Source organism: Gadus macrocephalus, chromosome 15 (genome assembly GCF_031168955.1).
Source record: "Gadus macrocephalus chromosome 15, ASM3116895v1".
Classification (NCBI taxonomy): Eukaryota; Metazoa; Chordata; class Actinopteri; order Gadiformes; family Gadidae; genus Gadus; species Gadus macrocephalus.
In genome coordinates, this window is record NC_082396.1 from 14,708,069 (window position 1) to 14,721,955 (window position 13,887).

The 13,887-nt window shown below is 49.4% G+C and overlaps 1 protein-coding gene across 1 annotated transcript in view; it reads right to left on the reverse strand.

Moving 5' to 3' along the window:
- Positions 1–499: 499 nt before the first annotated feature.
- fmn2a (formin 2a) overlaps positions 500–13,887 on the reverse strand; it is a 35,396-nt gene continuing 22,008 nt past the window's right edge. Inside the window, exons 8-14 of the mRNA XM_060072957.1 lie at positions 12,102–12,163; positions 8,104–8,195; positions 7,875–8,004; positions 6,868–7,014; positions 5,689–5,748; positions 4,637–4,757; positions 500–2,441 (exon numbers count right to left, since the gene is read on the reverse strand). Of these exons, the coding sequence (XP_059928940.1) occupies positions 2,317–2,441; positions 4,637–4,757; positions 5,689–5,748; positions 6,868–7,014; positions 7,875–8,004; positions 8,104–8,195; positions 12,102–12,163 (737 nt within the window). The 3' untranslated portion in view covers positions 500–2,316. The remainder of the gene's footprint in view (positions 2,442–4,636; positions 4,758–5,688; positions 5,749–6,867; positions 7,015–7,874; positions 8,005–8,103; positions 8,196–12,101; positions 12,164–13,887) is intronic.

Here is a 13,887-nt window from a genome sequence, read left to right on the forward strand (position 1 = left end):
TCTCATTCCTTCGCTCCACTGTTGGAGTGTACTTAATCATCCGCGGCCGGCCCTCTTCTTCTTCTCTCCCTCTAACTATAGATCACCGGGCAAACGATGACACGCCGCTAACCGGTGCAGATGTTTTTGTTTGCGGAGAGCGCCTTCGCAATCGGGGGCCGCGCTTTGATCGCTCTCGCCCCGAGGGTGAAAGTGAATCGCTCGCAGGAGATCAATAAAAAGTAATCCTCGTCTACTACACGTCCACGTCGGGGCGCTGTTGGGCGTCGCTCGCACTCGTACCCGCGGCCCAGGCTGACCCGGCGGGCCGGTCGCTGGGTGGGTGACAAGAGGAGGAAGCGGGGGCTTCGTCTCGATGACAGGGAGGGAGGGCATGGCACCGAACGGGCTAATCTCCACGTCGATCAGAAACAGATTATCACATGGGGCCGAGGCTTCTTTTCGCTCCACCCCCCCCCCCCCCCCCCCCCCCCCGCTTACAGAGGCTCCCATCAAAGCCTTGCATGCATGAGAATTTGTGAAGCGAGCGGGGAAAATCGAGCTAGACCAAACAGCGCAGCTCCAACATGTCCGCTCTCACTGTTATTCTGTGGTCGGTTTCATGGTCAGAAAATAAACAAGAGCGGCTGAAATGGTGGAGCCAGAAACTGTTTAACCTCAGGGTTTTTCAAGAAATTACAGAAATAACAAAAATAAGACATTTGGCTGTTGATGTTTTTCTTTTGTTTTTTTTTTGCGCGGAGGCACCCCAAGAATTCAGTCTGGAGCCGTCCCTCACATAGCGCCGTTACAAAACGTACGCTGGGCGCTCTCGCAAGACCAAACCTCTCGTCGTTTACATCAAAGGGAGGAAAAATGCCCATATTTCTCCGGGAGAAGAGACAGGGGGAGTGGGACGCGTGCTTTCATCTGTAGACTTCCTTTAAACGACCAAACTCAAGGACAATGAAGGATACAGCAACGGAGCATGTGCTATATATTACCCCCTCATTTGAATACAAAAGCAGTCGGGGAAGAGGCCCATGAGCTGGCCGCCTCGCACAGATTGGTCACAGTCAAGTGCGTTTAGTCAGACTCAAAGGCCACGCAACACAATAAATGACATGTCAAAATAAAACACGCTAAACAAACCGACGGAGACACCTTTGATGTACGTCTCCGGCCCCGCGATGTCTGATAATGGTTCAGATTCACCATGATTTATGGCTCTTCCTTTTCCCCCCCCCCCATTCAAACCAAGAACCATTCCCGTATCAAACAAGGCAAGAGCAGGAGTCTCGCCTTACCGAGATTCGTATCAAATGATAGCAGTAGCAGCGATTGTGGTCAGAGTGTACTTTGTAATTCTCAACCAGGGAGAGAAACTATTTCATTCCTCCCCACTGTGGGCTGCTGAAGTAATCAGGCAGAGTGGGACAGGATTACTGTTAACAGGCACGCCTGGTAGGTGTAATGATAACAAACAAGGCTGCAGCCCCGGGGAGCTCTGCTGACATTGATTCATGTTAGCGCTCCCCCATTAGATCCATCATCTACCTTTGCCTCCATCACCAAAACATTAGATCTGTGTTTAGCGAGGTTTTTTTTCCCGTTTGTTTGATTTCCTTTGAGAGATGCGGCTATGACAGACACCCCCGGGGAAGTGGGATAGGCTGACAAAGGTGGCCGCGTTCCCTTCCTCCTTTTCCCAACAGCTCCAATGGGTAACACTGGTCATCTTTTGTCAAACTAGAAGATAGGATAGCCGCCAATAGACTTTCGATTGATTAGATGTATGTCAATACATGTACAAACATATCCTTTTAGTCAATTTCTTCCAGTTTGAATAAAGACTGGATATGATTTTAAATATTAATTTCTTATCGCTTAGTTTATCCTCACAGCGGCTAATTGAACAAGTTGCATGGCAGATTTGCATAATGGAGGTTGCTTTATGAGGCTGACATCAAGATAAGCCGACCTGGCTAACCCCTGCAGATGCATTTCATCACAGCAGAAGGGATAAAACCTTAAAGTCAAAGTCCAGTTAATTGGAGTTCAATTCTGTAAAGTCTTGGATGGCTCTGATCAAAGGCCCACACCATATGCTTTGTGCTAAACTAAGATTGCCAGACAGCTTACATGCGGTATTTGTATTGGAAATCTGCAGCCTATATCAATATCTGCATTAGCAGATCAATGAGTGGGAATTACTGAACAATGCAGGGCCTCTTGGCTTTAAAATGTTGTTCCTAATCTCTCGGTTTTCAGTTATCCACGGATGACTGCAAAGCAAGACCATGGCAGTGAAAATTTCTTGTCCATCAATGACCAGTGCTAAAAGTCTGTGATTATGAGATTCAACTGACCTTGTATCAAAAACTGCTCCATCTCGTCCTTAAAGGGCTGGAGATTCTCCTCCGAAGACGACTTACAGACCTTCTCCGTCTGCGCTGTGCAAACTGGAGGCAAAAAACACACAAGCAAACCACAATCAGAGCGGCAAAACAATCTGCTTACAGTGCTCACAGAGTCACGGCCTGCATTAGCACCACAGCTTTACTGTACTCCTCACAATCAGCAACGGGGTGAGCGCTCAAATCACTGACCTCCTTTAGTCTCTCACCCTCTCGCTCCCCTCCTCTCTCTCTGGTCCGTTTGATGAATGGCTCCTGATTAGGCGTGAGTAAAGCCATAATGACCCATAATGACCCATAATGAGCCATGGGATGCCAGAGGAGCCCAGCGGGCGTCACGCTCTATCTGGACCCGGGATGGACCCATGGGCTTCACTCTGATGGACCCCGGAGTAGGACGGAGAGGGGGTGGGGGGGGGAGTGGGGGGCGCAAACAGTAATGGTCGCACCATATGGTACCTCCTATGAAGACAGGGCGCAAAGTGCACGGGGGAGGAGACCGGCGGCTGCTTGCCGCCGGTCGGGCTCGACCCAAGCAGCGCATTTCCGCGAGAAGCCCACTTATCGGAAAGCCTTCCTCGGGGAACCGTCATCGAAGCCCGGGGTCTGTTGGATTGCTCAGCTGACCTCAGCCAGGTCCACAGAGAGCCGCTCTGCAGGCCGTGAGCGTTCTCGCTGAGCCAGCGTCACCGTGGGGCAAGGGGGGGGGGGGGCCGACGCGGGTCTGCCGTTTGACCCCCACGATCCGCCCGTCTTTATGAGTGGCAAATAAAGAGCGGCGAAAAGATGAAGCAGAAGATTGATAGTCGCGCGGTAAGGAACAATATTTGGCGAGGCAGCGGGGATTGGGGTCTTGATTGGTTTACCAGTAGGCACGCATAAAACGTGATTGAATGCAGGAGGCCAGTGTGCTGTCAATAGGGATGGGAGCGCGGCCCATGTGCACGCATACTTACGCTCCAGTCTAGGGCACACCTCCGCACATGAAAATCTAATTGCACATGCTCATATGTGTGGACACACACCCACTCACACATAAAGGCACGCACACACACCTACACACACACACACACACACACACACACACACACACACACACACACACACACACACACACACACACACACACACACACACACACACACACACACACACACACACACACACACAGAGAGAGCAAAACACTGGTTCAGAGCTCACGATAGCTTTCCACCACCTGTGATGGTGCTGAAGGCCGGGAAAGCGGTCTTCACGGAGCTGAGTGAGTGCGCGGTTACAGAGAAGTGAAAGTGAATATTCCCCAGCGCGTCATTCATTACGCTATGAGGATTCCTCCTCTTCCTCTTTTCGAGTTGACTAATCAGATTGGCTTTCGCCGAGCGTAAGCGGATTTCCACACTCTCTCCAGCCGGGTCCCTCGGCCTCAACGGCACGGGCCCCGACGTGAAACCAAGAACGGCTCGTTTGCCCAGTGTGTGAGCCAAATCCCAAATGAAAATACCATTTCCATAAGATGATTGCAGGGTTATTACGGTCGGCCGTCACAAAGGGGAGGGTAATTGACCAGTTGTAAACAGTTTACAAGTCAAATCAAGAACTCATCGGGTTACTTGTTGAGTGAATCAAGCCCACTGCAGAGCTCCACACGAGACCCCCTTTCTGGTCCGAGTGATCCCTCAGAGGCACCTCAGGAGGATCTGCTACCCCCGTCAAAGCCCCCGGCCTTAACCACCTTTTCGGGGGGCTTTGCGGTTCCAAAGGGGTCAGCGGGGTGAGGCGGCCGGGGTGGGGGGGGGAGGGGAAGAGGGAACACTTTCCCCGCAACCTTGCCTCCTTGATATTTTGATCCGTGCTTCGTGAGGACAGTAAAGACGCGCGGTGCCCAACAGGAGTCTGCTGCTGAGGACTCCCATCTGCTCCTGGTTAGCCCGTCTGTATGACAAACAGATGCTATCTCTCTCCTGACCCGCTCCCCAGATCCAAACATGACCATAGCCGGCTACGGCCCGCGCATGCTTTTCCATTGTGGCAGAAGATGCGTGGATGGATTAATGCAATCATTTATGCTGACATAAATCTTCACGTAAGGATCTCGTAAACATAAGGTGACACCTGCCATAACCAGCGGCGTTTCAACTTTACTACCCGCTGAGCGCGGATGTAAATACAGAGTTTAAACCGGTTTGGAGGGGATGTGTGTGACGGAAAACATTCAGAGGAAGTCTGCCGGCCGGCCTCACCGTTTAGGTCTTTCCTCAGCTTGCGAAGGTCTCTCTGAAAGTCCTCAAACTTCATCTGCGAGGCCTGGAACAGGTCCTGAGGCTCCGGGAGAGGGTAGACACATGACTCCCGGCCCGCGTCCTGGTGGAACACACATGAACACACACACACACACACACACACACACACACATGCACACGCACGCACACATGCAACCGCGCACACAAACACCCCAGCACGCAACCGCACACACACGCAACCGCACACACAGACACACAAACAACCGCAAGCACGCACACACACACACACACGCATCCATACACACAGGTGCAACCACACACTCGCACACAAACAAAACCGCACACGCACACACGAACGCATGCGCACACACACAGAAACATTGTCAGAGTCAATAATCTTCACATATAAGTAGAGCTTTTCAGCAGGCACATAGGGAGCGGTTTTATCTTTCCAGGGTTAGCTATTAGATATTTAAACATCCAACAATGAGATAGGCCTGAATCCATACTAAGAGCAACCAGCTAGCGCAAAAGTGACAATAATCTAACTGAACATTCATCCTGTCAATTGGTGTTACCGAAAGTAATTACAAGCGCCAGAGCCATGTTCTGCAGGTTGACTTTGGCAGGCCCCCTTCTACTGAGTTCATCTCATCTGGCAAGCCTAATTATTTACACTGCCGCTTCTTTGGATGCTGTGCCAATGAGCAGACTGCAGGTTTGAATAAACCCAGACCGAGGGCCAGGAGTGAGAGAGGAAAGGAAGCGTGAGGGAGCGAGATAGAGGGAGGAAGAAAGAGCGAGATAGAACGAGAGAAAGAGAGATATAACTAATGAGAGGGAGTAAGAAATAGAGAGAGGAGAGAGAGAAAGAGAGAGATTTGTCTCCACATAAATGAGGGAAGGGAAAATAAATAATTTGATAAAGGATAAGCCATGGTATCCTCTGGCAAGAAAGGAGATGAAAAGAGGGGGCCTGGAAGGATTCCAGAGTAAATCAGAGTAAAACAAAAAAAGAGAGAAGAGCGAAATAAACAGGAACTAAAACATACCTCATCAAAGTGCCGTAGATAGTAAGCAACAATGTAGGACAAAAGACTCTGGGAGTTGTCCTGAAAGAAAAACAAAAATAAAATAGCCCTGTAAATAAACAGAAACCCTTTATTCATTAATCCAATCATTTCGCAGCAGGCCGTTTTAATTTGTGAAAGCTAAACAAGAATGGAGGACGGTCTTACGAGGTCTTAGAAAACGTTTGTGGATGAATCACTGCGTCTGAGGAGCGATGCGTCAAACGCAGCCATGGCTCACGGCTGGCTGTCATAACTCACGGGACGGTGGAAAGTTTAATGTTATTTATTGGTACCTGAGTAATTTCATCACTACCACCTTAGCAATGGAAACCTTATATGGCTGTGTGGAGGGCAAACAGAGCCTATTTATGAGACCGAATGAGAAGTGCACGATAACATTGTTAGCAGCACACTGAAGGCAACGACCTATGAAGGTCTTCATGATCGCTGACATGATTATCGGCCCAAATTAGTATGTTTGTCCTGAAACCCACACAATAGTTATGGCATCTGGCAAGTTTGATGATTGAAAGATTCAGTCCCTGCTTCAGATTGGCTGGATGACACATGGATGATTGAAAATGTTGAATATCATGGCATGAACACCGTGTACTGTAACATTCAGCATTTACTGTGCTCAATAAAACCCAAACTCGGCAGAAGTTGACCACAATGGAACTGCTGGTGTAAAAGTAATTACTTTTCTTGCGTTTCAAATGTAATGAAGTTTCTGCCCATGAACAAGGGTAGTGTTCAGTCCCTCAGACTCATGGTCGCTAAACCAATCCGCTGGTGAAATAGAAATGGTAGACCTGGATGGATGACCTTTTGGTCTGCAGGGTTCTAGCAGTGACTTATTTGAATCCGTCAATAATGGAAAAAACTGCCGCATATGGCTGATTCATTAGGAACTTTAGTAAGAACAGTTAAATCCTGCTGACCTTTTCTTTCAACATCCAGTAACTTTAACTTGAATTCTACAGCTCCATCTGCAGGTTTGGACTCAAATTATCAAATCGTTTGACGTTATTTCCAAACTGAGTGATTATATTCTGCAGTAATAGATTGATTCCAAAGTGAAGAATGTCTGTTAACGACAAGACGTTTGAGCAGAGATGCCTCACTCTGCACTCGGGGAGCCTGGGATAAGGCACTTACGCTGCTTTTAACGTCCTTGAGTTTCGGCAGGATGTCCAGGGTGAACCCGTCAGCCTGGCCTCGCGAGCGGTTCCCCCCGTTCATGAAGTTCCCAAACGCCAGCACCAGACCCAGGATCTGCATCACACACTTCCCGCTCTGCAGCGTCTGGGACACACGCACGCACACACACACACACACACACACAGGCATCGGGGTCAGGGGTGAGGACGCGAGGTGAGACTACCACAGCAATTGTAATCTCAGCTTCTCAAGCATGCGTTTGAAAAGGACAAGATTTGCAGATTTGATCTCCAGGATCTCAGGGGCCGCTTTTGAGTTCTTAGAGCTGAGATCTGTGAATGAAAACCAGCCCGGGACTATAAAGCGGGGGATGAGATGGCATGGAAGCCGTCACAGAAAACAATAGAGAACTAGAGAGCGTGCTCCGTGGAGCTCAGACCTCTGTCCACAAAGTGTCGTCATGTTTATGTCTCTCCAGTCCCCAGGCTTCAAGGTTTTGACAGTAAGTCATATATTGTGAAGCAACATAACACTTTGTTCTGGATAACATCCTTTATCCCAATACGAACACATGGTCTAACATGACATTGGTTTGGTTTTTGTGCGAGGATGGAAACAAGCACATTTTAGAGTGCAAATGAGGCAAGACACAACCTCGACATCTCAAAGCAGTTTCCATCGGCTCATCTCCCAACAAGGCCCCCTGTGGAGGTTTTTAAGAACACAGGAAGTGGGCGGGGCTTGGGACAATGACTCATCAATCATCCTGAACCCTTGACAAACCTTCCAGGGTCATTTCTTGGTGGTGTTACACCAAAGGGAATCCCTTCTTACTTGGCCCATCAACAACCCACCCACCAAATGTGGTGCAAATCCCTGCTCCGCTTTTGGAGACATCCCGCCAATGAGACACAGATGGAGAGACAAACGTACAGGCCGACATGAAGACAGGGTCAAAACTTTCTCATTGGCTGGAGGTAATAAATGTGAGGAAGGACGTTCACCTTGCATACGGTCTGCAGGATCTCGACTTTCCGCAGCACGGACGAGATGCACTCTCGGAAGGCCGACTGGAACAGGAAGCAGAAGACCCGTTCAGAGAAGTTGGGGATTTGGGACAACTGGAAGAGAAATCTGTTGGGATAAACACATGCTTTCTTTACGTCCTCTAATCCATGAAATAAATAAATAAAATAAACGCCTTGAATGTGAGCAGTCACGATTCACCCTTACTGTTCAGGCTTGTCCAACGGTTTCGCTTCTTCCTTCTCTGCTGTTGCCTTATTGTGCTTTTGGATCTTCTCCATCTCATCGTCTTGGGCTCTCTGTCATTCAAAAGAAAGTGTAAAAATCAGACAGCAGGCGGCAAAATCAACCAAGCAAAAGCACTGTCATTTTTCCTTGAAATAAATTGCATGTTAGAACATTCGTCTTGAATCCCAGCCAAAACTTTTTAACCTGCTCCAACCTTTCTCATGACACGGACTCACTAAAATGTAAACAACAGCCAAGCTTGTGACATTGAGAGCAGAAAGGCAAAGCGGGGGCGCTCTTCTATTGAACACGGCTCAGTGACGACGCGAACTACAACAACCGTGAACATCTTCAAAGAAACACTCCTCCTCCCTCCCATCTCTTCCAAACATCCACGAGACTTCAAAACAAGCGAGGTCCTCTCACCTCACTCCACTTTCTTGCCTGCGAAACGTAACATGTTTAGGTAGTACAAACAAGAGTGCCGGAGAACACAAGGAGCCCCTCAGCTCCGCCACCGCATCTCCCGGTTTACTCTGCTGTCAGACTGCGGCCCCGCAGATTCCTACAAGGTGGTTTGAGCGAAGAGGAGGAGGCGGAGGGCTCGGAATGCCCCGTCGGTTTCTCCGCAGCCCGGACAATGGAGGCTGACGGCTCTGACGCAGACTGACAAAACCATGAACAACAGAGGGAATGTACACACGCTCCTTGGGGGGTTTGAGAGACCCCTAAATCACTGAAAAGTCGGGGAGAGAGGTCTCGCTCCTCTCGGCTCTGTCACCCCCCCCCCCCCCCCCTCCACCACCGCCCCACCACCCGGGGGTCTAGCTGCTGCCCGTGACTTTGGGGAACATCAAACGCAGGCATCCGATCCACAGAGCGGCCCATTAGTATTCCGCACACTACTGCCTTCTACCGACAAGGGCCCGCCTCCTCCAGAGATGTTTTCAAGTGTAAATACATTTGATACAAAGCAGATCTGGGCTTTTTGAACCCCTCAAAGGAGAGAGGCAGCATTGGAGTCCCGCGTTGTGCTGTTGTAATTCAGGGACGAGTGTAGCATTAGCGTGTGATCTCTGAATTGCCGGGGCATGTTGCATGGATTGTTAGCATGGGAATCAAGAGTTTGTTGTTGGAATATCAAACGCAATGTAAAGTGGATCTTTTCGTTGTTGTTTCTTCAGGATTGCAGTATTGAGTACTGGTAGAGCGAGTGGTAGTGATTAGTCTGGACTCCGGTACCGGGGCTAAATAGAGCCAGCTATGGTGCTTATTTATGGCACGCAATTTTCCCTGAAACAATATTTCTGTTTGTTTTTTCGGGATTTTCGGGGATTGTTTGCCAACCGTTTCATTTCTAAAATATAAACTGTACTTGCACGGTTGCAAGTAGGTGCACACACACACACACACACACACACACACACACACACACACACACACACACACACACACACACACACACACACACACACACACACACACACACACACACACACACACACACACACACACACAGACCACACATCACATCTTCATTAAAAGAGAATAGAACATGAGGCAGCCCTTCATAGGCTGGCAGCGGGCCACCCGGGGCCACCTGATTTGGACCCACCTCCGTGACATTTGGCCAGCCCTGCCAGTCCGCTACAGGGAGCCTCTGAACACTCAGCACTGAGTGGGAGCGTGCTGGACCCTTGTTGTGGCTCGTGATATTAAAGCGTAGGCTGGGAGGGTGGGGGGGGGGGGGGGTTGGGGGGATGTCCCTCTATCGCCCTGACCCCCCTCCAACTGGCTGAGGCTTAGCCTTCAAAGAGCAGGGGTGGTAGTAATCCTGCCCTGCTCAGACTCACTGGCTCTCCCTCTCGCACTGTGTGGCACCACACAGGCTTGCTACTCTGTGTGCGCAGTATTGTGTGGGCCCCGAGGGGCTTTCACTGTTGCAAGAAATACAAAAAATGCAACACATAAAAAAAAAAGTGGTAAGAGGCCGAAAAACAGAGAAAGTGTCAAAGCCGACAACCAGACTGCAAGAGAGGAAAAGAAAGGGGGGGGGGGGAGTAAGAGAGAGTAAGAGAAAGAGAAAGAGGAAGAGAGAATGCTGCAGTGGCCCATTGCAGCGAGTGCGATTATTACCATGAGAAGTCCCTCTCATTCCTCCAGAAACAGGCTGGCTGCGTTGCCAGCTGTGGTTTAGAGGGCTGGAGACCCACAGACAGGATGGAGTCTTGCAATACAAAAGAGAAACAATTCAGCTCCTTGACTCAATACCATAGCCTTAGGCCGTGGAGGAGAGCAAGCGAGCGAGGGGAGAGGAGTGGGAGAGAAAGTGAGGGAGGGATGCAGGGGGAGAAGGGGAGAGGAGAGAGAGAGAGAGAGAGAGATATTCACTTACAATTTGGGGTTGATTGGAGAGGTGGGGGCCCTTTCTTCGATCCCTGGTTTTGACACATCGGCTCATAACTAAAGCACGTCCCGTACCTAGGCCTTATTCCCATGATCAACATTATTAATGTGCCTGGAGTGGCCAGAGGTCGCGGCCGGCGCTGTGAAGCCACGCCAAGAAGCTGCTCGCAGGAATTTCACAGTGTCTTAAAACTGCATCGCAAATGCAATGGAGAAAGCATGCCCCGTTTTTATGTCCCGTTCATTTTCTACATATCTCCGTCTGGCTCCTGCAGTATTTCCACAAAAAGGGCGGGGGGATCAGAAAGGTCGAGTGTAAAGTGTGTACTATTGTACACAGTGAGCCCATTGCTGCCAGAACGGAGTGATATCGCAAGGCCTCGATGAAGGCGACGGGATTCATGTCCTTCTGGTGTTCATACGGAGCACTGTCGGTCAGGGCACCAGGCAACATGAATCTACAGATATTCCTCTATTTATGTATATGTATACATTTTTACTGTAGCAATGACCACCACACACACGTACACACACACACACGTACACACGTACACACACACACACACACACACACACACACACACACACACACACACACACACACACACACACACACACACACACACACACACACACACACACACAGGCTTTTCTCAACTCCTGTTCCCTGCAAGGCTGATACCGTATCGCCAAAACGACGTCCATCACTCACTGTGAATAATACATGTTTACCATGTACGGGGGGGGAGAAAGAAACCCAAAACCTTGGCTCCCTTCGCAGGGCAGCAGACGAACACGCAGAAAGAAAGAAAAAAAAGGAAAACTGTGTCGCCGACCAGCACACATACCAGTAGGCTTTGCGGTTTGCCTGTTTGTTTTGGGTATCTAATGCACACTTCCTTCAACTCTCCCTTTCAAGTGGAACACGGAATATCAACTCCAGATAGCGAGGCATGTTCCCGTGTGTGTAAGGCCCCATGTCGCTGACACAGCTCACCCCCTTTCTTGGTTTTTCAAGAAAGATTGAAAAAAAAACTGGTCTAGCACTGTATATTAGAAACAGCTTAATTCTCCATCGCCCCCCTGCCCCCGTCCCCTTAATTAAGAGTCGGGTTCTGTTGGATTCTGCTTGGACTCGTTGCAGCAGATTTAATCTTTCAGCAATCTCTGAGAGGTATTTTCTAACGCACGGCGCTGGCGTACGAGGCAAAGGGCCGGGGTTGCCGTTGAAGGATTTGTATTTGTTATCTCAATATCAGAGGCGCTCGTCTCCTGCTTCCACGTGCAGCGCTGTTATTACAAATAATTAGTCTATGACACAAATTATCGGAGTCGTAACAAAACATAATAGCCATTACGCTTAACTGGTGGCATGTGTGCTTTGCCAATTCTGTACACACAAATGTTTTCATAGAAATATCTCGTGACATTTTCCACTGCTTTGCAGCTCTTTGTAGCTACGTCCCCATTCATTTTCCTACAGTGCATTGGCATGAACAAATAGACATGATTGGTAATGAATGTGCAGTATTGGAGAATGCGATCCCTGCTGCTGCTGGTGTTGTACTCACGTTCTCATAGAGGGCCTGCAGAGTCTCGAGGTCCACCACACTGTTGTCCATGTTTAGAATGGCTGGGAGGAAACGGAAGAAGGGGGGGAGATATTAAAATAAATTCATTACATATATGTAATGTGTATGCATGAAAATGTGTGTGCAGTGCATACATGAAATTGTGTGTGTGTGTGTGTGTGTGTGTGTGTGTGTGTGTGTGTGTGTGTGTGTGTGTGTGTGTGTGTGTGTGTGTGTGTGTGTGTGTGTGTGTGTGTGTGTGTGTGTGTGTGTGTGCGTGCGTACGACACGTGCGACAATATGTGCAAGGTGTGTGTGGGTGCACAGACACAGCGTGTGTGTGTCCACAAGTGATGGTGCGCAGTGTGCATGTGCATGACTGTGTTTGTGCACGGTGTTAATGTGCATCTGCATGTTTGCACAGTGTGTATGTGTGTAAGGGGCGTGTGTGTGTGTTCACATTCCCGCCCCTAATTTCTATCAATCAAAACACTGAAGGAGGCATGAAATGTCCTCATTGACATTCACCACCAAACAAGCCAAACCACCACATTAAAACACCATCCGATGTGTCCGCCTGGTAAACAGACGAACGAGGGCAAAGTGGCCCATTATTCACGGGCATGGCGTTCAGAGCCGAGGGAGTCCAAGGTTCGTGGCCACATGTGTCATGCGCTGCGTTGTGCTCCGGCGTCTCCGCAGACAGCGGCTGCTATCGCTTTCTCCGATAGCAGCCGCAGAGGCCGAGAGTGGAAATATAAATACGGAGGTCTTAGAGATCTGTCAAAGGTGCAAAGATCTCTTGTTTGAACTGCGGCGGTTGAAATTCCTGGTGTCGCCTGTGTGTCTCGGGGCGTAGGAACGCGCCGGCGCTCGGGAGCATTAATCCTTTGAGAGTAAATGTTTAAAGACAAACAGAGCCCGCGGGTCTGTGGCGCGCCGGCCAAGGTGTTGCTGTACGCACAATCACCCGGCCCACCACTCAGCACCTGTGTGTGTGTGTGTGTGTGTGTGTGTGTGTGTGTGTGTGTGTGTGTGTGTGTGTGTGTGTGTGTGTGTGTGTGTGTGCGTGCGTGCGTAGACGTTTCTGTGGGTGCACACGTGTGTGTATGTGGGCACGTGTGTGTGCGTGCATATGCGTGTGTGTTCATGAATGTGTGTGTGTATGCACGCGCAGGGTGTGTGCACGCATACGCGCGTGTGTGTGCGCAATGCTAATGCATGTGTGTGTGTGTGTGTGTGTGTGTGTGTGTGTGTGTGTGTGTGTGTTCTGTGTGTGTGTGTGTGCGTGTGTATTCCCCTAGCGCTGGCTCTCAAAATGACTCACTCTGTTTTGATGTGCCGTTGAGGGACAGTTTGGGAAAGGAGGGGGGGGGGGGGGGGGGGTGGGGCAGGGTGTCCGTGTTCATCTCACAGGGGATAAAAGAACAGAGTAATGGAACGCAGGCGCTCTAATGCCTCCTTGGAGATCCGTGCTCCAGCGCTGGATTTGCTTTTGCATTGGAGTTTTTCTTTCTCGTCGCTCCTCATGAGGGGCTTCACTCAATCCCATTTTTTCGGGAACTTTAGGAAGCGTTTAAAAAAACGGCACCCAAAATAAAACCTTACAAGGCAATTTCACTAACCACAGAGCTGTTTCAAAGGAATGTGGCACAGGATGTAGCGCGATCTGTTGAATTGTTTTAACGTCAGGGAATTATTTGTCTTCATTAGAAAGAGGAAATACTTAAGCTAATGTATGGCTTTCTTCCCCCTCACTGAAAAAAAGAGTTAATGGTTATTCAAA